The 26736-nt window shown below is 39.0% G+C and overlaps 1 protein-coding gene across 8 annotated transcripts in view; it reads right to left on the reverse strand.

Annotated features, from left to right (window-relative positions):
* Positions 1-26736, reverse strand: part of KIAA0825 (KIAA0825 ortholog) — a 400677-nt gene that overhangs the window by 200752 nt on the left and 173189 nt on the right. For 7 of the 8 annotated variants that reach the window (XM_012178948.4, XM_060416005.1, XM_060416009.1 and 4 more), the window contains 5 exons: positions 26406-26630; positions 16707-17115; positions 12044-12203; positions 7746-7904; positions 5838-5932 (listed from right to left, as the gene is read on the reverse strand). In XM_012178948.4, coding sequence (XP_012034338.3) covers positions 5838-5932; positions 7746-7904; positions 12044-12203; positions 16707-17115; positions 26406-26630 — 1048 coding nt within the window. Of the gene's footprint in view, positions 1-695; positions 1923-5837; positions 5933-7745; positions 7905-12043; positions 12204-16706; positions 17116-26405; positions 26631-26736 lie in introns of those variants that run through there. The other variant, XM_060416010.1, reaches the window with a different exon arrangement.

Here is a 26736-nt window from a genome sequence, read left to right on the forward strand (position 1 = left end):
CTGCTGCGTCAGGAATTTACTGCTGTGAGCAGCCATAAACATCGTGCTAACGGCGGCTCCGCCTGAGAACAGTCATTGGAGAGTGCCGCGTGTGTTGTTCAAGGCCAGAGACAGTATTTCCTACCCTCCACACACCACAGGGCACACACAGGATAATCCAACACAGCTGAGAAGCACTTCGACAATCATTATTATTAAAAGCAAGCAATCAACTCCACAGATCCGTGGCTCTTTTAAAACGTGTCTTCTCATCTCCCTTTCCGCTCAGATGTATGGCTATTGTCCACCTGGAAAGGCCTCCCAGTGATAGCCAGAAATCTGCCACCACCACCCCGTCTGCTGTTTCTGCCATCACATTTAATTGTGTTTGCTCAACTCGAAGCCAAACTCATATGCAGTATATTTAGATGGTTAAAATAGCAGAGCGTTCCACTGTCTTCCCAGGTTATTTTCGACACCACAATTCTTGCGAATTAGTTTGGAATAAATAAGATAAAGAGAAAAGAAGCGACATAAATTTGTTCCAGCGGCAAAGAAAACAATATCAAAATGGCAATCTGGAGATTCGCCACAAAGGAAGGAATATAGAGTGTTCCTTTTGGTGAGCTCTCTTGCAAATGCAATCACCATCTCATTCGACAGTCTGGATTTATTTTAAAGTGGGTGAGAAAGAAAGCAGGAAAGTAACAGTAAGAAACTGTGAAAAGCACCTTTATTATTTCAAAAGATCAATGTACAATCACTGTACTTAGTCTTATAGGGCATTAAAGGTAAAGGTGCAGAACTGATATATATGTTGATTTTCTTGCCTCTAAGGAGTCTTTATTTTCCACAATGGCAAACCTTCTAAGTTGAAACACATATATCATCATACATATTCAGGATCTCTTTTCTGAGGTCTCAGCTACTACCTATTTCTTTAAATGCCTTGAAAATCACAAATTTACAAAGGTTTGGTTAGATATTTTTGTCAGCTAACTCCATCTTACATTTTTCAACATGACTATCATTGAACAGATACAGACCCTACCACCCCAAAATTAAAAGACTTCTGAATCTGAATCTTGGAGTAAAGAACAGACTTTGTTGCTAAAGAGGTTATGACTTGAATTGGATCAATTAATTAAAGACCAGTGTTCTGTGCTTTTAATCTGAGCTGAACTTCACATTAAAAAAACAGGCATTTTAAACATACAAAGCTTAATTAACCTGCTTTTCATCCAAATGAATGAATATGCACATAGATAACTTTTTACTTGAGATTTTGCAGGACACACTTCGTATTCCAACATGCCTATTGATCAAACACCACGTTTAGAGAATACCTACTCTGTATTCATCTGTCAAGGGCTGACTTTTTCTCTGCATGCTTATTCCTCATTTGCTCGTTAATTAATTCAACAGATATAACTCAGAGCCTGCTATGTGCCCAAAGGCTATTCTAGGCCCTGAAGACACAGCTGGAGTTAAGACAGACAAGGCCCTATTCTCACGGGTTTTCCTTTCCACTGCAGAGGCAGGGGTAGGGGGATATGGGGGTGAGCAGGAGTTAAGCGACAATAAACAGAAACTATGATTTCAGGTGGTGATAACTGAGAAACCACAGTAACACAGACTTGGAGGATCACTTGAGACAGGTGATGAGCCAAGACCTCTCTGAGGAGGTAACACATGCCCAGATAGACAAGACGGCACCAGCCACAGAAGCTGCTGAGAGAATTACAAGTACCCAGACTCTAAAACAGGGAAGAGCTTGGAGAATCCAAAGGGCAGGAAAGGCAATGAACCTCGAACATCAGGAATTGGAGAGACCTGTTTTGAGATGAGGGTTAAGAGTGAGCAGAAGGCCATTCCTAGGCAAGGACTCAAGTAGCCAGCCATTGCAGGGTTCTTTCTGATGCTGCAGTCAGCACAGAGTCCACCTGTGGAACACAGGTCAGTGTTGTCTCAGATACACATATTATCGGCACCACCGTATCTCCTCTTTCGTGTACCTGAATCACCCCTCTGGGGCTCATCCCTTGATCTTTACCCACTACGAGCCTCACCTGGTCCTGGACCCTCCTCCTTGCTCGCGTTTTCACTGTGTATCTTAAAGACCCGTGGGCATGCTGCCTGCCCTCTGACCTGACACTTGTTCTGACCCTCATGATTGGTCTAGGCCTGGAGTTTACATAACCTCCATGGACATAACTTCAGGTATAACCTGTCTGGACCACCTCCCACCTCCAACTCCCTACTAATCCCAAATGACCTTCACTGGTGCCTGGCCAGACACTAACACCGCTTTGGGCCAATGCTACTACTTCTCTAAGTATGTATTGCCTTTTCAACTTTCAAAACCAATGCACATCTTCCTTTGACATTCTCTTGACTGTGGAGACAGTGGCTGACTTTATTTTTTTGAGCTCCAAAATCACTGCAGATGGTGACTGCAACCATGAAATTAAAAGATGCTTACTCCTTGGAAGGAAAGTTATGACCAGACTAGACAGCATATTAAAAAGAAGAGACAATACTTTTCCAACAAAGGTCTGTCTAGTCAAGGCTATGGTTTTCCCAGTGGTCATGTATGGATGCGAGAGTTGGACTGTGAAGAAAGCTGAATGCCAAAGAATTGATGCTTCTGAACTGTGGTGTTGGAGAAGACTCTTGAGAGCCCCTTGGACTGCAAGGAGATCCAACCAGTCCATCCTAAAGGAGATCAGTCCTGAGGGTTCATTGGAAGGACTGATGTTGAAGCTGAAACTCTTTGGCCACCTGATGTGAAGAGCTGACTCATTTAAAAAGACCCTGATGCTAGGAGGGATTAGGGGCAGGAGGAGAAGGGGACGACAGAGGACAAGATGGCTGGATGGCATCACCAACTCAATGCACATGAGTGTGAGTGAACTCCGGGAGTTGGTGATGGACAGGGAGGCCTGGTGTGCTGTGGTCCATGGGGTCACAGAGTCGGACACGACTGAGCGACTGAACTGAACTGACTGAAAGATGAGAAAATCCACAGCCGAATAGTTGAGATCACTTTCCTAAGGTCAGCTCACAAGAGCTCTGGCCCGAGAAGCCAGGAATCCTGTTTTCCCACCTCCATCCTGCTCTGGAGATGAGGGAGGTCCCGTCTACTCGGGGTAATCGAATCTTGAGAGAATAAGTCCACAGATGGTCTGCTTATGATGTTGAATTTGAAGGCCAGGGACAAAGGAGTTTAGGAGGTAAATAGAAAGGATTCCCTCCTCAACTTTTCTCAAGCCTGTGGATTTGAGTTGCATTTCTTTGTAAGGTTATGTCCCCAGACATTTGCAGCACCATGTATGAACTCAACCATAGTATAGAGATGGGTTAGTATAAATTTATTACCAATTAAAGAGAGAAAAAGAAGAATAAGTAACTGACTGTTTAGTAACTCTGGGGAAGGAAAAAAACAGCATATTCAGCTAAGTTGCTCTAGGTTTTTGTCTTTGGCTCTGCCTACCAGCAAAGATCATAGGTACAAAGTCTCAATTTTTGGATATAGGATAGTATCTATAAACCCTCAGTTTTGAAGTTCAATACTCTGTGATCTCATTTTCAAATATGTAATTTCAAATAACAACGCTGTAAAAAATTCAATGCACTATTTGTTTTTTAAATTGGCATTTCAGATAAATCCAAACGAGTCTCTCAGAGAAAATAATGGGAAAAAAATCTTCCTTACCAATTCAATATTAATCAGGTCTCATAAATAACATTCTTAAAATAAATGGGAAAGTGCTAAAAGAGATTAAAAACTCTCAGATGTCTTTCATTCTTCTAAGGCAGCTCAGTTATATTCATTGTATTCATTGTAGCTTGTGGTATGTGGTACCTTAAAATAGAATGCTTTTCATGCCATTTTTATAAGAATCTAAGAAACAGAATCTAGCTGTTCCCGTTCAAAATTCATGACCCTTTTCCAAGAGCACTGTTTTGACCTGTTACTACTTCTGGCTAAATTTGTGAGATTTCTTTTTCTCCACTCATTCCTGTACACAATATCTCAGGGAAATAGAGTTTAATAGCTATCAGCCTAATTGAGGTATACCTATATTTGTTAAACAAAAATAATATGCAATGTGGGGTAAAACACAAATCCACTGAGAAGTGAATATTATATAGAGCAAATATAGTAAGTTTTGAAGGATGTGTTGCCCTTACAGTACCATTTAGTGGATTGGCAGCAGGCAATTCACAACTGCAAAACTTAGTAAACAATACGGCTAAATCTACATAAACTCAAAACTTCCCAAGTATCAGAGGGAAAATGATTTATCTTTCCCAGTTTGTTTCCAGATAGCCAGTTAATACTGTGGGGCTTCCCCAGCGGCTCAGTGGTAAAGAATCTACCTGCCAACGCAGGAGACCTGGGTTTGATCCCTGGGTCAGGAAGATCCCCTGGAGAAGAAAATGGCAACCCACTCCAGTATTCTTGCCTGGGAAATCCCATGGACAGAGGAGCCTGGCGGGCTACAGTCCATAGGGCTCCAAAAGAGTCAGGCATGACTTAGCAACTAAATAACAACAAACATTATGTAGCCATAGGTTCAACAGAAGACCTGGTCTCTCCTCCCACCTCTCCAAGCAACCCTGAGACAAGATAGGAGCACCTGTGAGGACATGTGCATTAATAGGGTACACTCTGAACTACGCCCTAGCCCTTACCACCTTGCCTGCCAGGTGGAAAGCCTGCTGAGAGAAAACTGTTCTTGATGGGGAAGTTTCTGGATTGCTCAACTTTGTCCATGATTGGTGGGTTGAGCTTCACTCAGGGGTGAAATATTAGGAATACCACAGTGACCGCACACTTTAAAACTACAGGTTTTTTTTTTTGGCAACAAAGCTGCCTTAAAAAAAAAAAAAAAAGAAACCTTCATCTGGAAAATACCAGAATCTCTCTCTCAAGATATTTTCTTATATGCACCCAGATTTCTCAAGGATGAATTGACAATTCTACTATGTCACTGTCTCTATTGTCTTTTATGAAAAATGATGCTTTATATTATTTCAAAATGATAAAATATGTTATACATCATGAAGACATAGAGAAGTAAGTATAAATAAACATAATACCTGAAGAATAAAAGCAACCACACATATATATCTTATGTAAAGATGTGATAGTTGATAGGAGAAACAAGCTTAAAACTTACACTACAAGGTAAACTTGTAGTAAACTTACAAGGTTTTCACTGAAAACCTTGAAGGAATGGGGAAAAACATATTTATCTAAAACATAAAGAAAACATGTATACCTTTGTGCAAAATAAATTACATGTATAGACTCCTCCGCTGAACTAGCATTATCATTTTATTGCGTTGTCCTGGGGTGCCTGTGTATGCGTGTGTGCGTGTCTGTGTGTAAAGTAATATACAACAGAGACTATAGCAAGACAGTGCCAAAATGACTGGCTGCAAAGCAAAAAACTCAATCTTGACAGTTTTACTTATATGTTTCCTCTGATTAGATCAGCTGATTTGGCTTGGCATTTTGTATGCATTCATTAAATGGTTGTAAACAAAGGCATAGTATTATAATGAATTATAATGACATTCAAGTCAATAACTTTGGGTGTTTACAATACTGAACTATTACGTACACAACATCAGAAATATTTAAAGTTCAGACTAAAATCAACCAATCTCATCTCAGAAAAAGATGTTTCTGACTTTTGCAAATGCTTACTCTAGAAAAACAGCATTCGGAAACTACACTTCAGATAATTTCAAATATGTGTGTATCTACACACACTCACATGCACCCTATGTATAGAAGACATATCCTCTTCCCCCAGACACATCCCCCAAGTCCCCAGCCCTATTACCTGTTTTTGAGCAGTACACTGAAGGTCATCTTATCCAGTCCCAGATAATTTGGCAGCAAGTTTGACCAATTCCAGTTCCATTTTGTGATGGCTGACTGTTGATAAATGAGAAGACGCTATTGTTAGTTATTAATCAGAGTTAATATGATCAGTAAATTAAAGCTCCAGCTGTGATAGACTAACTAAGAAGGAGGGGGGTACAGAACAAGGACTTAGACAGATAACATCAATCATGTCCACAGAAGAAGGTTTTTATTCCAATAAGACAGCAATTAATTTATAAATCCATTTGGGGATGCAGTCATTATTTATAAAAATATAAATCAATTTCTTCAGTCATTATATTCTTCCAACTGCTAATGGAATTTGCCCAACAAGTTTCTCTGAAAGAGGGACTCTTTGTATAGCAAAGCAAAATAACTGGCAACTTTCCATGTATCAGTTTATAGGTTTCTTTTAGTTCCCAGAAGTTTGATTTAAAAAAAAAAGATGGAAGTATTGATACTCTGGCTCAAATTCTAAGACACAGCTTAATTAGAGAGTGATATTAATGTTTTTGGTTAAGAAAATGCTTTAAAGGGGAAATTATAAGGACCTGTAAGTATAAATAATTCTTTTTTTTCTCATCTAATAGATAATTTCACAATAGAGAAAGGAGAAAAATTACTGTGAAAGATAATCTCATAATTCAGAGCTGAATACAACATGCCATTTATTTAAATGAAGTGAGGATAATTTAACAGCTACAATGATTATTTATGGTTGGAGGAATCTAATGTACAATACAGGAAGGCAGCTAATAAACTCAAACTTATGCAATATATTTGGATTTTAAGTATTATGGATGCTTACTCCTCTTAAAACTAAATAGTTTTGATAATATGAGTCCAGGCTAGTGTTTAAAATCCAACAAGAACTATGCCCTGTCACCTGCTGATTAATGGAGCACTACAATCCTGTCATAGAGCAGGAGAATTCTGCCCCGGGTTGTCAGCATTTGAAGGTCTTATTCTACTACACTATTGATGAATGTAGACGAGGGCTGTAACAGGCATGGTAAAAATATTATCTGCATTCCGAATTAGGCCATTGTTTTAATTCTTATTTTCGTCAGAGCTCTAGGTCAAGCAATCCTTCTCTTCCGCCCTGTTAGTTCCAATAGTCTGTCAGGAGGTTACTGGAAAAAGACACCAGGAGAGTGAACAGAGCAAAACAACTTTAGGTTTCAAGTACTTCGGCATGAAGATGATCTTTTGACTGTTACTATGAAATGATAGCAGCTTAAATGATAGCACACTCTGACATTGAAAGATATGTGGCGTTTATAACATGGACTTTATTCCACATATACTGACTTTAAGATCACTAACAAACTCATTTTAAATTCGGGAATGTGTTTAGGGTTATAAAACAGCTAACTGACCTCATGCTACTTAACATAGGAGCTCAGTGCTCTATTTACGATCACTTTTAAGGTATCTTTTAATTTACCTGATAAACGAGATAAATTTATAAAGATTGCAAGGTATTTTGTGAGTTGTAATATATCGAGGGAGGGTGGAACCGGCCATGGAGAGGAAGATTTTAAGGAAAGCTGGATTTCTCAAGCCTCTCGTAGACACAGTCGAACAGATGTTCCCTCCTCTGCCCACAGTGAACTGACCGTGTCAAAAGTCAAATTTTACAGACCAAACAGATGAATCAGTTTGACAAATAGAAAAGAAGGTAAAATAACTTTTCCAAAGTCAATCTGCACAGACCATGCAAACAAGAACAAGACCTTTTGCGTGCTAATCAAAAAAGATTTTGAGTAAATATTCAAACACAAAGCACTTTTTTTTCCTTACTTGTGTAAAACAAAAAAAGGCACACAGTTTTAATGAAATTTACTATTTAATTTCCACATACCTGATCAAGCATGCTTTTACTGAACACTTTGTACACATGGAAAGGGTTAAAAGCAGAGGGCTGATCTTCCACACTCCTCAAGGTCGTCTTTAAAGATTGGATGGGTAATGGCTTTTCCTCTGAACCATTCATAGAAAACAGCTGTTCTTTTAAATATCCCTTCAAGGGGGAAAAAAAAAAAAACAACTACAAGTTGCGATGGTAGGAAGCACATATTCTCTTAAAAATAAACTGGTCAATATCCAAATCTATGCTTCCAGCACACTTGCTAGATTAGAGTATTACTTGCCTTGAGACATTACATTTTCGGAAGAAACATAGCAGAGTACATACCAATCAGGATTGCAACAAACCCATCAAAAACAGGTTTACTTAATACATAGGAAAGATCAGAAAACTATTTAACAAATTCTCACATAATGAATGCATGCTTGATTGTACCAGAATCATTTTAATCGGCATTGTTTTGTCATTACTTCACATGTTAACATGTCTGGGTTACCAAAACTTAACTCAGGAGCTTGACTATTCACAGAACAAGATTGCTTATCCATTCATCAAGCATAGTTGCTACCTACTCCATGCTCAGCAGAGTGCTAAGTACTCTGATAGTTCACTGCAAGCAGTCTCCCTCTATGTAGAATGAATTATAATGTAAGCTCCTCAACTCTGGTTTCATGCTGTGGACTGAAAATTATCACGGTTCAATAGAAGCTCCAAATATATAATTTTAATTTTATCCTCCAGCGACAGCTTGGGCCAAAAAAAAAAAAAAAAAAGTCAATCCACTGTATTTTACTCTATTTTCCATCCACAAATAAAAAGGTGAATAACCCCAATCTGTATGATAAGACTCCTCCTGGAAAAGTGATAAATTTAAAGGACTAAAAGTTTCCTACAAACTACCAAATACTTACTGTTGTTAATAAACAAGTCATTTAATAAATAATATAACAGAAATGTCCCTGTGATTTTTAGTGTGTCACAATATAAAGTTTCCTTCAAGCTTAGGGTTAGGACTTAGGTTCGGAGAGTCAGATGTGAAAACAACTTCAGAGGTCATCTTGATAACCGTTGCTACTCAAAGTCCTATGTGTGGGTCAGTCAAATAAACTCTACCTAGGAGCATGTTAGAAAAGCAGAATCTCAGGCCCCACCACGTCAGAATCAGCCTGTTCACAAGCCTCCCTCAACTGTGCTCGTGACAAGCATCTTCAACTACCATTTGGACTTTTATGCTCCGACACCTTATCTTTGAAGTGAAGTGAAGTCGCTCAGTCGTATCCGACTCTCAGAGACCCCATGGACTGTAGCCTACCAGGCTCCTCCATCCGTGGGATTTTCCAGGCAAGAGTACTGGAGTGGGTTGCCATTTCCTTCTCCAGAGGATCTTCACCACCCAGGGATCAAACCTGGGTCTCCCGCATTGTAGGCAGATGCTTTACTGTCTGAGCCACCAGGGGAATAGAAACTTGTTCTAGAATAGAAACTTTATCTTTACCTCAAAGATAAACGTTTAAAAACTCACCTCCTCTCAAAACTTCCCTGTCTCTCAATGGCACCTCTCTGCTGGGTTAAGCCTCTGACCTTGCCTGCTTCTGGTTGCTTTTAGCAAAAATGTGAAGAGTTGGTGTCTCCTTATTTACTTGAAACAAGTGTGTTAACTTAGGTTTTTAATTTGACCATACATAATTTGGATTCAGGGGCTTCCCTGATAGCTCAGCTTCCACTCACCCAGGCCTGTACCTGTATATGCTCTGTATTTAAACTGCTTTCAAATACTATTTAGCAGCACCCCCAAAAGTGCTAAAGACATGATGTCACTCATCAAATGCACAAACCTCATGGTGCAATTTACCTACAGTATAACAATGCTTCACATAAAAGCAGCCCTAAGTGTTACGCTAGTCACTCAGTCACCTTGTGTTATTTGCGTTTCCTGCCTGGACTGTTTAAGCAGTCAAGGCTGAAGCCTCCCTACTTTGATTCTATATCTTCAACTCACATTATGCCTCTTACCTCTCAGCCCTGCATCTCACTCAGCAAAATAAACCATCAAATACTGAGCCTGCTTTCCCAGCTGATAGACCTTGCCATAACGCTTCAGTCGTGTCTGACTCTATGCAGCCCCTTTGAACTGTAGCCCGCCGGGCTCCTCTGTCCATGAGATTTCTCCAGGCCAGATTACTAGAATGGGTTGTCATGCCCTCCTCTAAGGGATCTTCCCGATCCAGGGATCGAACCCTGGTCTCCTGCATTGCAGGCAGATTCTTTACCACTGAGCCACTAGGGAAGCCCCAACAGTAAGTATATTTAGTTGGAAAGAAAGAAAAACCTTAACTTGGAATTTAATTGATTAAGATGTGGCAATGCCCTCGCAGAGAATCTTAGGTACGTCAGATCTCATAGCTGCTCAGAAGCACTTCCTCAGACTTCCACAAGGAGAAAACAAACGGCCTTTCAATTTCCTGACTACAACAGGTGGCTGACAGCCAATGAATACCCGACTTAATTTTTGTTGATTTTGCTTACGGGTGATTTCCTAATCTTTTCTGTCTTCTTGGAACTTAGGAAAACAGAACTATCCTATCAGGGTGGCTATTTAAACCTGCCATCACGGTGTTCAGAACCATCGTAGCTCAACCTTACTAAGCCTCTGAGGGTACTCTGACTAAAATGTCTGTTCCTCTGAAACCACCACAGTTACTTTGGCCAAACTAGGTGACCAGTGAAGACCATGATGTCATGCCCATGAAGACCGTGATGTCATGCCCATGAAGACCGTGATGTCATGCCCATGAAGACCGTGACTTCGCAACGGAGGTCTTTCAGTTCACCAGACTTCCTGCTCTCCCCAAACGGAACCCTCAGACAAGCTGTGAGAGCTCCTCAGCAAGAGTGAATAGGTGGAGTTCCTGGGTTACCAATCCTTCCTTAGCTCCAGTTCCTCCAGAAGCGGGACCCTTTCTCACAGCTACAAAGGCCTCCTGCTCAGGTGATTATTAATACCTTGTTACGTCACCTGTTTTAGGTTGATTACCTCACTGAAGGCCAGAAAACAAGATTTACTTGAAGCAGTTTTCAAATAGATCACAGTAAGGAGAACATTTATGTAGCTGAGTCATAAAATGCTGTGGTAGAGTTTAATTCACTCCATGGAAATGTATGTTTTTTTAAAATGCTATATCTTAACATTATTCATATCACACAATTTTTATTATGCCAAAAATGCATTCAGTGTTTGCAGACATAAACATAATTCTACTTCACATTAGATGTCACATGTGAATCCAGATTGACCTTGTGCTTAGTTGCTCTGTCGTGTCCGACTCTTTGTGACCCTATGGACTGTAGCCTGCCAGGCCCCCCTGTCCATGGGGATTCTCCAGGCCAGAATACTGGAGTGGGTCGCCAAACTGGCTTCCAGGGGATCTTCCCAACCCAGGGATCGAACCTAGGTCTCCCGCATTGCAAGGCAGATTCCTTACCATTTGAGCCACCAGGGAAGCCCATGGATAGTAGAGTGGGTAGCCTATCCCTTCTCCAGGGATCTTCCCAACCCAGGAATAGAACTGGGGTGTCCTGCATTGCAGATGGATTCTTTACTAGCTGAGCTATCACGGAAGCCCCTGAACCCAGATTATTGTGGTCAAATTAAAAACCTAAACTAGCAGACTTGTTTCAAGTAAATAACAAGAGATCAACTCTTCACATTTTTGCTAAAAACAACCAAAAGCAGGTAAGGTCAGAGGCTTAACCCAGCAGAGAGGTGAATAAGCATGACATTGGTTCTAATCAGCTTCCCTGCATTAACACATTTGCTTAGGTTAATCTAGTTGCTACTGAATACGGTTTGATATTCTTCCGAAGTTTCTCATTACGTCTAAGAAATCTTCAGCTTCACCAACACAAACATGACGTCTGCAGGAGAAGAGCTAAAAATCTCTCTTCAGAAAAGTCTTCATTTCACAAATACCAGATTTTAATATCAACTTGATGGTCACAAATACACAGTTCCCAAACTACACTTTTCATCTCTACCATTTCGAACTGAGTTGAGTTTATGAGCCGTGTTATTGTTTAAACCATATAAATAAAACCTACAATGTTTCGGTGAAGCCTCTGTTGTACAAATGCAGAACAGCCAGGGCTGAATAGATTCTATTAATAATGCAATATTGAGTTTGGTATTGACTTTAAGAAGTATTATCACCTCCTTGACTAACCCTTAGCTGCCAGCAGACGCTGCCTCAGGCCAGTACACACCTAATTGCTCGGTAAAAAGGCCGTTTCCCTACCTCATTGAGCCGCATGATGTGATAAATTTGCCTCAGGTATTCGCTGCCACCTGGTTTGTGGCAGATATCCAGGACCATCATGTTTATTTTCTGCTCAGTCAGTTCAAGAGCGATATCTCCTTCTTCTAAGGCTGTGCTTTTCTCTATTGTCATAAATGCACTAAATACAAAGAAAGCGTATTAAGTATCAGTGTAAGGAATTGTAAAGATGGAAAATAATCAAAGAGATTGAGTGTGGAGAGTTTGATGTAAATCTCATATGCAAAGCACCTAGAAAGACTTTGGTCAAATAGGTATACCTTCCCCAAACAGCGGGAGGCTCCCATAAACAGCGCCTTAGAACTAAGCACATGAAAGCATTTTAAAAAATTGAACTGTTTCTTTTAAAACATTTCTTTATTGCATTATACTCCGATCTATAAAACATTTTCCCATTACCGCAATTGTCGAAATTGCTATAATCGTGGGATGAAAACAAAACATTTCTTTTTAAGAACAAGTAAGAAATGATTTGTTTTTTTCTCTTTGAGGATAAGGAGTATCTTTGATGCCAGAAATAGCTTTGGTATTCATCTTTTGTAGACTCCTCTTTACACCTGTCTTAGACACATTAAAGACTAATTAAAGTGTCAAAAGGGGGAGCCTATTATGCTAAATATAGGCTGGATGCTTCCTGGAGGAATGCTTACCATTGGGTATTTTAAATTGGCCTTTTGACACTTGTTGCCTTTTAAAAATACATGCCCTCCCTTCTGTTTCTTCCAGGTAACAGATACTTAGCAAAAGTCACTACTCTGCTTATCCTTCCAGGTAAAGGGTCTCCTGTAAGCACAGCAGGAAAGTGCAAGTTATATGTGTGAAACGTTTCTTTTTATAAGAATTCATAGGCTTATTTTTGATTTTAAACATTATTCACATTGTCGTAATGGATGACTTCTTTTTAATTCTCACGCTATACCAGTGCAAAATAAATCACGATACTCAACTTACATCATATATGTTTCACACTAATTTTCTTGTTACAAGTGCTATTAGGATCATGTTAGGCTTTGCAGTCTAAGTATTCTTAAGAAAAGCATGGTTTTCCACTGTTTCCCAGACTAAATGAAATTTACTGTGGTGTAATCAGCTATATACTGCAGTTCATTACTGAGATTTTGCCATGATTATAAAATTAGTTCTGCTAAGAGTCAGTGCCGCCGACCTGAAGACTGAACCAAATGATACCCAGCTGCTGGACATTAACTTTCATATTGCTTCCACATGTAGCCTCAAAACATCCTTCTTTAAAAAAAAAGTTTATGATCCTATAAGCCTTGCTTAAAAAAATGAAACCAAATCCTACTCTTAAAGATATCCATTAGGTAGAGTAAATCTTTAAACAAGCAAACAAACAGAAAAGACTTTTGTGCAATAATAGAAGTTTGTAAATATCTTTTTTGAAACTGCATACAGGCTGCAAGCAAAATTTCTTGTCGGGTTTTGTAGAGGCTGACATTGAAAAAGTTGAGGCCCTCTGACAAAGGAGTGTCTCAGTGTCAGCCCCTGAATTGTATCCTTTCCTGTCCATCACTGTGCAGGTGAAGCAAATGATTGGATTCAGTCAATGCTATGATTAATGAGTTCCTCTCTGGATTTGGGACTGCCTATCAATCATGTCATTAGGGAGAATGTGCCCTGAAAGAGGCAGACCTTAGCCAAGGAATAACTGCATTAATCTTAATCTGTATATGCACCCAGCCAGCCAAGTCAGGGTCACCATGATGAAAAACAATAATCTTCAGCTCGACAAATTACTTTGCAAAGACAGACATTTCTTTACTTTTTTTTTGGCCTGTGTGTTCTCCAGAATCTAAGTTGACTGTTTACAGCTTGAGTGTTACTACAAAGTGAAGGTTATTTTAATGAATAGTAATGCTTTCAGGCAGCACACAAGACAAGCACTGCTTATAGCTGCCTCCTTTCCACCGCAGTTATGCTCACAATTTCCATAAAATCAAAGTTAAATCTGGGTGCAAGTGAAAGAAATCTGGCTAAATGATATCGTGTGGATCCAAGATAATCTTCATGAGGAATTAAGACTTCAGTTATCGTAACAGAAGAACTATTTTAGTTTAAGTGTTTATATTCTCATGTGAAAAAGTACCGAAGGTGTTGTCCTGTCCAACTCTGCAACACTGTGGACGGTAGCCCAGCAGGCTCCTCTGTCCGTGGACTTCTCCAGGCAAGTATACTGGAGTGGGTAGCCATTCCCTTCTTCAGAGGATCTTCTCGACCCAGGGATCAAACCCAGGTCTCCCACGTTGTGGGCAGATTCTACATCTGAGCCACCAGGGAAGTGCTGCCAATACTAGAGTAGGTTGCCATTCTCTTCTCCAGAGGATCTTCCCAACTCATGGATTGAACCCAGATCTCCCACATTTCAGGCAGATTTTTTACCATCTGAGCCACCATTTTCAAAAAATATTACAGTAAGGTCAAGGCAACCCTCCACCTGTATACAGACATAATGGTTTAAAATACATCTTCCTCATGGTATAGATCTATGAACTAAATGATCATCTATCTGTGAGAAATGAGTAGAGATGGAAGTTCATGTGTATATCAGAAAATTAACTTAAAGGCAAAGTCGGGATGAAGCGTTTCTATACCGCTCAAACCCATAAGTGATTACCTAAAGTCTGTTAATATGTCAAATTTAATTCTTTCTCAAATAAATGAAATAACTTTTAAATCTGGATTTTTTTATATTGAAATTATTTGAGAAATTGAGAAAGACAGCACTGTGCTAATTACAAGCTACATAAAGTGTATTCAGAATTTTTGAGGGCTGTAAAACATTTTTTAAAAGTTAATAAAAATTATTTTTGATGCAAGTTGCAACATAAAACTAATCAGCCAAATATTGGCTAAACAATTCTCTACTGTAGAAAATATCAGATGTGTTGGTGCTGTTTATAAAATACTTAGGCTAAAATCAACTTTCAAGGAAAAAATTTCACTTCTGGATTTCTGTACATAGCCCAGGGTATATTAGAGACATTACTTTCCACTGATCTTATTGATAGTCTCCTAATTCAGCAGTATCATAAATTTAACTTTATAATCAAATCCACTAGTTTTACTCTGCTTCTCTTCCCTCCCTTCTACACCCACTGCCATGGATAATGACACATGGCCTTAATCTTTTAGTCTTTGCATTAAAGCCTGTAAATTGGTATCCAATGCAAATGTAAAGATTAAGGTCACTGTCAACGTTACTAAGCATTTTCCTGACTGCTATTCTTAATCCTGCACACAGGATGCCCCACAAGTAAATTTCTAAAAGTCAGTATGACAAGGCCAGGAAAATGATTACTTACATTTCTTACATTATTTACACTACTTACATGATTACTTACAGTAATTTCGATTAATATGAAGTCTCACAGATTAACACAAACTAGTAAAGAGCATTTGTCATCACACTATTAAACAGTGCAGCTTATTTTAATAGTTTATAAATAACAAATGCTTACTAGGTCTAAGCTTGATGTTAAGAACTTTGTGACTGTTATTTAACCTCTCAAAACAACTCTACCAGCTTTGTACGTGAGCGCTCAGTCGCTCAGTTGCATCCGACTCTTGGCAATCCCATGGACTGTAGGCCTCCAGGCTCCTCTGTCCATAGGATTCTCCTGGCAGGAATACTGGAATAGGTTGCCATTTCCTGCTGCAGGGGATCTTCCCAGCCCAGGGATCCAACCTGCACAACCCTATAACTCACGAAAGATGGCCCATTTACAAAGGATTTGTATTTGTCCATCTAATTCCAAAACCTGAACTCTATCACTGCCATGTACTAAAACTAACAACTTTCAGTTGTTTCAGGCAGAAAGTTATAATAGTACTTTCTAGTAATATGAATATATTTCAAAAGAATGAGGGACAGTGTCTGTGAGTGGTGTAAAAAGGAAAGTGTCGGGGGGTCTGGCTTTGTGATCTGTAGACCATATGAACCATAACTCCTTTATCAATATCATGCAGTTCTATACTGAAGACTAATTGTAAGACAGGAGGACTCTATGTACACATTTAAATTCATCAGGGACCCTTAAAAATCTTTGCAATACCACAAATCACTTAGCTCTCAGTGACAAACCGAGAAGGCTGACATTTTCATACAGAAACAGCTGGGTGTGTTTATAGCTTGAGTGTGATATGCCCCAGTTGCCCTCTGGGATTCTTACATTACCAGATGAAAAATGTGTACCTTTTTGACAATCAGGTACACAGAAAGCAATAAAGAGCCTTTTATACCCATTAATTCCTTCTTAATTTAATCTCCATGGCCAAGCCATTTACGAAAAGCTCCAGGCTATCCACGAGATACCTGTTTGCACATTGAAAAGGAGTGAAACCAAATTCTCCCGGGTTTAACCACCACCCTTTTAATCAGAAACCTTGAGATGGGGACTAAACATGGATAGTGTTCCAGTGTATCAATGGGGTTCAAATTTTAATAAGACAAGGAACATTTAACAATCCAGCGTTTGATGGAATATTTATCTTTGCCTGTATTCATCAAAGTTCCCATGAAGTTGTGGTGGTGGTTGTTTATGGGTGACTTTGTCTTTTGGGAACATGTCTGATGCAATTTGGGGAAAGAAAAACATAACTTTACCATTCGGTGCTCAGTTTCCTTGCTTTCAACAACTGGCATTCAACCCAGTTGGGTTTCTGCTGCTCGATGCTCCGTATAACCTTTTGGGTCATTTGATTAGGGCGACTCGTCTGCTCTCCCGTGATGCTTTTCAAACACACACAGACTAAACCAAGTTTCTCTTTACTCCATCTGTCAAGGGAGGCACCTGTTAAAAGTTCCACAGTGTTTCCATCCTCAAATATCCGACATATAATTACAATCAAGTTCCAGACAAGCAGGCCAGCTTTCTTCAATTCAACGAAGTTTTCTGACATTTTTCTCTCAGACAGAAAAAAGAAGTATTTAATTGGGGGAGGCAAGCATGCAATCACTGTAGGTAACTTGCTGATTACAATAGATACTGCCTGAGCAGCAAGCCTTGTGAAGCCTGGGGGAGAAAAGAAAGAAAAGGTATGATTAATATTAGCATTTGCATTCCATCACTGTGTTGTGTTGAGTGTTGTGTGAGGATGTCTAATTTTTGTGGAGAAAATTGTTGAGAAGAGCAAGTGCCTGACATATTCCGACAGAACTCTACTGGGGTCCTCTGCAGTTCTGCCAAAAATTCCCCAAGTCCCCCAACTTAATTTTTCCTCCCAGAAATGATTAGAAAATTCAGAATTATTTCTTATATTGTTATCTATTAAGATTGTAGGTTTAAAGGGCCCAAGGTCTTCCTAATCAATAAACACAAAGATACCCGTGCTGCAACCTTTTTGTGGCCTTTGGCACTTCTTTAAGCCTTTCTATTCTTCTGGCATCCATGACAGAAACATTCTAGCTCTTGCCGGGACTGGCTCTTCTTTTAGTTTTCAGCTCAAATGTCATTTCCTCTGACAGCCTCCCCCTACAATCCATGTAAGACAGACCCTTCACGCCGATCCTATTCCAGCCCCCAGTTCCTCCCTATCATTAGACCCCATTTTATTAACTTTATTACTGCATTTAGCCTCACTTTATTTTTTCATTATCTGCCTCCATCCACTAGAATATAAGCTCCAGGAAGGCATTAGGACTTCATCTCTAACAGATGTTTGGTAAATATTTGTTGAATAAATGAGCCAACAAACTGGGTTCGTGTATATCTCTATTGCTCTGCTTCTCTGTGTGCCACACCAATTCCACTTCTACTAACACCTCTTACCTGTAAGTCCTTGGGCTGTTGACTGAAGATTCTATTCTCTCTCACTTAACGTGATTTCTCTGAAGGACTTACTGTTCTCCTCCCTCGAGATCAGGGTTTCTCACCTTTCACACTACTGACATCTGGGGCTAGAGAATTTTTCGTTGCAAGGAGCTGACCTGTGCATTGTAGGATGTTTCGGTGGCATCTTTGTCCTCCACTCACTAGGTGCCAATGGCATTCTCATCAACTGTGGCAAAAATGTGTCTAAAGCATTGCCAAATTGTTCTCTATCTTCCTAGTTGAGAACCACTCTTCTAGATGATTCTAGAACCTTCAGTTTTGGCCTTTCAACCACTCCAGCTCCCAGATGGGCATTCCACTTCTCTATTCTCCTCATCATTGAGTGAGTTGTGTCCGACTCTTTGCGACCCCATGGACTGTAGCCTACCAGGCTCCTCTGTCCATGGGATTCTCCAGGCAAGAATACTGGAGTGGGGTGCCATTTCCTTCTCCAGGAGATCTTCCCAACCCAGGGATTGAACCTGGGTCTCCCTCATTGCAGGCAGACACTTTACTGTCTGAGCCACCAGGGAAGTTAGTCGTCATTTTCTTCTTTCCTTTTGAATTGTTTAAATATTCCTCCTAATCCTTCATACAAGACTAGGGGCTACACTGATCAATCTTCCTACTCCATCATCTTTGATGTGCAGTTTTGCCTCACTGTGACCAGGGCTGCTACCTACTCAATCCTGCCCTCACAAGTGGTATCTGGACTATCGTAGGATTCTCCTAACCCATTTCTCTGCTCCAGACTATGCCCAGCTATAAAGCCAGATGTATATACTAGTACCTAACTTTGTTAACTTCATTACCTAATTTCTCTGCTACAATTCTTTTAGCTGTTTTCCACTGTTATGAGATCAGTCTCTGGAGCACTGCTGTCAAAACACTCCATAGTCTAGCTGCAGGCAGTTCTGGTGAACCTCATCTTTGTTTCATCCTCTTTACTCTTAGGCTTCTGAATATCTCATTATTCTCACATGGAATCCCCTCGTTCTTCATAGGTCACTCATAACCTTCAACTTTTGGTTCAAAGTTTTTTCCTGCTATGAATTTATTTGGACATCTTACCCATATGACTGTGCTGTGATTAGGTTCATAAAATGCCATGTTGTATTATCTTTTGTATTATCATCTATCATTGTTTGTTATATTCTTATTTATATATTCATGAGTTGTCTTTACAACTAGACTAAAAGCTCCCCAAAAGCATGGAATACAATCTCACTCCTTGAGTATCTCGTAAAGCCAGATACAAGCATTTTAATACACAATGTACATAGTTGAATTTGAACATTGGAAAAGAGTGAGAGTCTAAAAGAAGGTAGTTATAAGTTCTTCAGAAAAATATTTTTCACTGTTTTTACTGAACAAAAATAATAAAACACTGTGAAAGATTTCTTAAGATATTTGTGACATTTTAAGAAATCACTCTGTGGATTTTGGAGACCATCAAAACAAACAACTCAATCAAAAAATGGGGAGAAGACCTAAACAGACATTTCCCCAAAGAAGACATGTTAGTTAGTGTTAGTCCATCAGTCATGTCCAACTCTTTGCAACCCCATGGACTGTAGCCCTCCAGGCTCCTCGGTCCATGGGATTCTCCAGGCAAGAATACTGGAGTGGGTTGCTACTTCCTTCTCCAGGGGCTCTTCCCAGCCCAGGGATCGAACCCAGGTCTCCTGCATTGCAAGCAGATTCTTTACCAGCTGAGCCATCAGAGAAGTTCTCAAAGACACACAGATGCTCGACAGGCACATGAAAAGATGTTCAATATCACAAATTATTATATGAATGCAAATCAAAACTACAATGAGATATCACCTCACACTAGTCAAAATGGCTATCATCAAAAAATTCACAAACAATAAATATTGGAGACTGAGTGGAGAGAAGGGAACCTCCTACACTATCAGTGGGAATGTAAACTGACACAGAGACTATGGAGAACAGTGTGGAGCTTTCTTTACAAACTAAAAACTGAGCTACCATGTGACCCTGCAATCCCACTCCTGGGCATATATCCAAAGGAAAATAACGTCCAAAAGGATACACGCACCCCAGTGTTCACAGAAGCACTGTTTACAGTAGCCAAGACAAGGAAGCAACCTAGATGTTCACCAGTAGAGGAATGGGAAAAAGAGGTGAGATAGACACACACACATACATACATATAATGGGAAATTAGTCATTTAAAATAATGAAATAATGCCATTTGCAGCAATATAGATGGAACTAGAGATTGTCATACAGAGTGAAGTTAAGTCAGACAGAGAAAGACAAATATCATCTGACATTCCATACATGCAGAATCTAAGAAGAAATAAAACAAATCACCTTATTTACAAAATAGAAACAAATTCAGACTTAGAGAATGAATTTACCGTTGCCTCGGGGAAGGAAATGGCAACCCACTCCAGTACTCTTGCCTAGAGAAGCCTGTGGACAGAGGAGCCTGGTGGGCTGCTGTCCATAGGGTCGCACAGAGTCAGACACGACTGAAGCGACTTAGCATGCATGCATGCATTGGAGAAGGAAGTGGCAACCCATTCTAGTATTCTTGCCTGGAGAATCCCAGGGACAGAGGAGCCTGGTTGGCTGCCGCCTATGGGGTCCCACAGAGTCGGACACGACTGAAGCGACTTAGCAGCAGCAGCAGCAGGGGGAAGGATAAGGGGAAGACACAGGGAGTTTGGGATCAATATGTACACACTGCTATATTTAAAATGGATCTTATGTACAGCACAGGGAATTCTTCTCAAAGTTATGTGGCAGACTGGATGGAAGGAGAGTTTGGAGGAGAACGGATACATGTATGTGTATGGCTGAGTCCCTTTGTTGTCCATTTGAAACTATCACAGCATTATTACTTGGTTATATTCCAATACAAAAAAAAAAAAAAAAAAGTCACTCTGCTCTTAAAAACTACAAAGCTCTTGGAAAACATAGGTCTGGTCTAGTGATTCCTCAGAAATTCATGACAACTTAAGAATGATTTTCAGAATTAACTGGAGCAGTGTTTTTATGTTTGTAAAAATTGTATTCGGTCCAACATATATTTGAATGATCTCAGGAGACTTTTGTATTAAATAAATGAATAAATAAAAAAGTATCTAGTTCAGTACTTTGTAAAAAATAGTTCCTCAATAAATGTCTTTTTATTCAAATAAATGTTTAGATGAAGCTTGAAATATAGGTAAAGCAAATTAAGAAACCACTCTTGTCAATGTTCTTAAATATCTTAAATGTTTTATTGTTCTTAATGTGTTTGCATCTCATATGCCCCAATCTGCTGCCAAGTATTTGACTTAAAAGATTATATCTTATATTCTGTTTATCCTAAAGAGGGCTTATCTGCACATCCTGAGTAAACATTTGACAAGATAAGTAGATATCAGGTAAAGATGAACAATTCTCTTCACACCTGTATTCCTACTAATATTTACAACATCTGAGAACTGCAAGGTACTCAAATCTCCAACTACTTTATCAAAACTTAGGCAAATTCTAGTCAGAACCTTTAGACCGATGACAAATCCATTCTACTGACCACAGGGTCAGGGCTTCCCTCGTAGTTCAGACGGTAAATAACCTGCCTGCCATGCAGGAGACCTGGGTACGATCCCTGGGTTGGGAAGACCCCCTAAAGGAGAGCACGGCAACCCATTCCAGTTTCTTCCCTGGAGAATCCCATGGACAGAGGAGCCTGCTGGGCTACAGGCCATGGGACCACAGAGAGTCAGACACGACTGAGCCTCTAAGCACAGCGCAGCGCCACACAAGCACAATCGCAGGATCTGAATCTATGATGATGCCAACAACACACCAGGGTGGATCTTTTAAGAAACCACACATTCATTAGTCTGTCTGTAATCACATAAATTGACTTCTAAGCCCTTTGTATGCAAGAGCCATCCCAACTTGATAAAGTGTGGAAAAATGTATGTGCTAGAATGAACGCAATGTTCAGTTCAGTTCAGTCGTTCAGTTGTATCCGACTCCCTGTGACCTCATAGACTGTAGCACGCCAGGCTTCCCTGTCCATCACCAACTCCCAAGCTTGCTCAAACTCATGCCCATCAAGTCAGCGATGCCATCCAACCATCTCATCCTCTGTCAGCCCCTTCTGTTCCCATCTTCAATCTTTCCCAGAATCAAGGTCTTTTCTAGTGAGTCCATTCTTCACATCAGGTGGCCAAATTATTGGAATTTCAGCTTCAGCATCAGTCCTTCCAAAGAATATTCAGGGCTGATTTTCTTTAGGATTGACTGGTTGGATCTCCTGGCTTTCCAAAGGACTCTCAAGAGTCTTCTCCAACACCACAGTTCAAAAGCATCAATTCTTTGCTGCTCAGTTTTTTTATAGTCCAACTCTCACATCCATACATGACTACTGGAAAAACCATAGCTCTGAATATGACATTGAATGCGATGTGAGGTACATTTATATACTTATCATGTCTTCCTTCTTATGCATAGACTACTGATTGTAATAATATATTTTGGAGATTATAAAGCATGCAAAAAATGAAATTTACAATGAAAAAGGTAAAGACAAAAATGTCTTAAAATTAATTTTTAAAATATTGTTTACTAAATAAAATAAAATAAAATAAAATATTGTTTACTAATGGTATCAAATATCAATAATACATTATTGAGTGAGGATAATGTGATTTTTATATGCTTTATTCTTTTAAAAGTCTGGGCTTTAATAGTTTGTATTGATTCAAATGTCAGGTTATTTAGTTTGTTTCAATACTGGGTTTTAATGACCGTCATAGGTGACAGAGTCACTACATGGACATATACATAGATCCATATGCAACGTGGGAAGTCATGGCACTAGTTTTTCAATCTTAACCACCAAAAAGACACATGTTGTCGTTGAAATCTGACTAATGAATAGTCATCATCATTATGTTAATTAACTGTTCTTGCAACAAACTGAAAATATTTCATTTTTGTATTAAAAAAAACTTTTTGGCTGTGCTGGGTCTTTGTTGTAGTGCGGGTTTTTCTGTATTTACGGTAATGGGGGGCCACTCTCCAGGGGCAGTGCGCGGGCCCCTCACTGCAGTGGATTTTCTTGTTGCCAGAGCACTGGGCTCTCAGGCGTGCAGGCTTTGGGAGCTGCAGCACGCGGGCTAGACAGCTGTGGCTCCCCAGCGCTCAAGCACAGGCTCAATACTGCGGCAGATGAGCTTAGTTGCTTCGCTGCGTGCAGGAATCTTCCCGGCTCAGGGATGGAACCCGTGTCTTCAGCATTGGCAGGGGGACTCTCCAGCAGAGCCACCAGGGAGGCCCTCATTTTTGTACTTTTAAGAAAAGTATTCAAAAATAACTGAAGCACTTATTTGGAACATTTTAAATCAAGCTAGAAAATTCTAAGTTCTTACATCTGCAGCGACGACATTTATATAGGTGATACTTGCTTTTATAAAACTAATATTTCTGGGTTTTACAAAATAAACTATCTGAATGACTTCTGGTAACACTTGGCATATTTCTGCCATCACTTTCTCAACAATCCACGTGTGAATGATGCCTGGAATACATTTTCTCTGTGGTGCTTGCTACCTTTGTTTCCTCTCCAGAATCTATTGTTTTAGTTAGAAACAATTACTCCTGAGTTTTCCCATAAAGCATTCTTTCTCTTTAAAAAGTAATTTAGTGGTAAGACAATACATTCTTTGGTATATCTTACCTTTGGTCATTGTCAAAGAAATAAAACAACTAATTCTTTGTGTATTTGCTCTTAGGGAGAGAATTCTTTGCGTATTCACTTAGGGAGTGAATACCTAAGCTGAGCTATATCAGAAACATCTGAACTTCCATTCAATTCTTCGGTAAATCTTTTACACTGTATAATTTATTGTACTATTTATTTTTTTAAATCTTCAGTGTTTTCCATGTTCCATCATTTTCACTATGTCAGGAAGGACAAATGTTTCCTTAAGCTAGTGACTATTTGTCTTTTAAGTTAGAATCCTCAAAAAAAAAAAAAGGCCCCTAAGCACTTCATTATTTAGATGAATTTTGCCAAGTACTGAATTAAATATCAATCGACTTAAAACATTGTTGAAAATGATTATCAAGGTTTATCTTCATGTTTGTATGCTTAGTTTTGAAATCTTTTGCTAATCAAGAAGTCTTCAAACTATATTTAGCTAACATCTCAAGGCACAATATTTATTTTGGAGGGATTCATCTTTAACAACAAAGTATGGAAAGCCATGCTTCAGGTGGTTTTCCCACTCCTTTTTTATTTATTTTTGGCCAAATCTGGTCAGATTATCAGTATTCTAACTTATAACATGGCTGAGAAACAGTTTATGTTAGAAATAGTATTTTTCCTCAGTGTGAGTTTTTTTTACTTTCTCATTGTTTGTTTTCCCTTGGATTCCCAGTAATTGTTTTAAACCACAGTTGATTTGTTATTTATAAGAATATGTTAAAGCCACTTGTGTGTTTTGTGAGGATTAATTTTGTGAAAACTAGATTCTGAAATACAAAGGACAACCTTAATTGACTGCTGAATGATGAAAGCTAATGAAAAGTTACCCGGTACATGCCCTCACTAACAATGATGTCCCCGTCATACGACTGGCCTGCTCACAGACCCAGGGAGAATTCCAGAACAGACTCCATATGAAATTTCAGTAGTTTTGCTTGTTGTCTTCTCACCCACCAGAGAATTGTCTTATACACCTCCAGAGGTGTTTGTATCTATTTGTAAACATTTATACTAGTCTTCAAGAATCAATAGGGGATCTCTTATTGACGGTTTATCCCTGACCCAATTCCAGTACCTCATATTAGCAGTAATAAGTGACCTAATGTCTGGCATGAACATGTTATCTATCTTGTACGTTGTAGGGGAACTAAAGATTGAGTAATGTCAATTTAAAAGAGGACAGAAATGAAGAACAATGGTATTCTCCTATCGTCACATCCTGAAATGCACAAAATGCTTTATAAGGTCACCTTCCTCCACCACTTTCTTTTATAGCATTTATATGTGATTTGGCACTCCTTCATGCCTCTCTAAGTGTTATATTTCTACTCTTACTGATAATTTTATGAAAAAGTATTATTTAGTAAGGAAAACCATAAGAACTGGTATCGATCAATACAAACTAAGTTTTTCGGGGCAGGGGTCGGGGTGGAAACCAGAGGCCCTTTGAAATGTTATGGAAGAGTTCCAAAATACTTGTAGAAAAAAAAATAATTGTTTGTAAATAGATCAACTTGAAAGCCACAAGCAAAAAAGTGCTACTCATATGACATGATATATAAACTATAGATCACGCCTCTTGTATTGCTCAAAATCTATGAAATATCCCAAGGCTAGAAAGGGGAGATGGCAACAACTCTGATGAGGAAGAACTTAAGTAATGAATATCTGACATTTTCCAATTTGAATTAAATGGCTTTACTGGATTCAAAGGCAGTTTAATAGGGTTTGGACAGAATTAAAGCATTACTATGAAAGGTCACTGATAGATAATTTGATTTGAGTCTTTAATATAAGGTTCCTGGATAAGATTCACATTATTCAGGACCACTATGGAGAAGAATGAAAGAATAGCTACTTTCCACAAATGGATTTAGATTTAGCAGGAGTATTTTACTGTTCAGCTGGAGTACTTTACTATTGAGAGTTTCCTTACAGTTAGTGAAAAAATACTCTTCTTTAAAGATGAAGATAAAAAGGAAAAGATATATTTTTAAAATTCTAAAGAAGATTCATGGATACAAACAGATAAATAAGATATATCCAAAGGAATCTTGTGAAATTCTTGGAAAGTAGAGACATTTAGATAGGAAGAAACTAACAAGAAAGGACTTGAGTAATAAAATAAATGAATAATATAGGTCATTGATAATTCTTCAGTACACTTGGTAGATGCATTGCCCTGAAGAGGAACAATGCACTCAATCCAGAACCATAGGTACTAGGGGGGAATACCCTGTCAGAAAAATACACGTAGCTATTAAATGGGGTGTTGTTTTTTACCCAAAAGCTACACATGTAGGTGTATTAAAGAAAGAGAAGAAAGTAATAATTGGTAGTTGTACAGGAAAAACTTCAAAAAAGAATAATTAAACTGAATATCAGAGCAATCTTCTTGAGAATATGAATCTTAGATTCCTCAATAGGTTTAAAGGAAATCAGTCAAAATCATCTGACTAATCTGAATACGAACATAAACACAAAATACCACAGAAAATTTTGAATTGGTAGTTAAAAAAAGAAGATAATCATTTGAGTCATTTTCATTTCTAAGTTGTGTGTGTGTGTGTGTTTATTTTTTATTTTTTGATCATATGGCTTGCAGTAATGAAAATTAGGAATCCTAAATATACATGGTAGAAAGGAGACTAATATAGTTTACAAATCTTATAATTTTTACAATGTTATTTGTTTTCATATCCCAGAAAGTGTGCTTCTTTAGGGACGTGTTCTTAAAGAAAAATAAATGTACCTTTGCTGGATTCTTTCCTTTTGGTTTCTTTTGGAATGTAATTCCATTCTTTTGGAATGCTCTCACGCAGATGTTCAGGAATGCTGCGCTTGTTTAGGTTCCTCTCACAGCTGCTCCCAGAGCTCATCACAGACACTACCTGTTGCACAATGTCCTTGACGGCGTCCGTCAGAGCCAGTCTCAGGCATCGGATCACCTCTCCCTCGGACTCTCTGTGTGTTGAGACTTTAAAATCAGACAGTATATTACAGTTAGCAGAATCAAAAATATTTTGTGCCCTGTTCAATTAAGAATTCAGCTTCTCAGTAATCTAGTTCAAAGCTAAAGGAAA

This window comes from Ovis aries, chromosome 5, assembly GCF_016772045.2.
Source record: "Ovis aries strain OAR_USU_Benz2616 breed Rambouillet chromosome 5, ARS-UI_Ramb_v3.0, whole genome shotgun sequence".
NCBI classification, from domain to species: domain Eukaryota; kingdom Metazoa; phylum Chordata; class Mammalia; order Artiodactyla; family Bovidae; genus Ovis; species Ovis aries.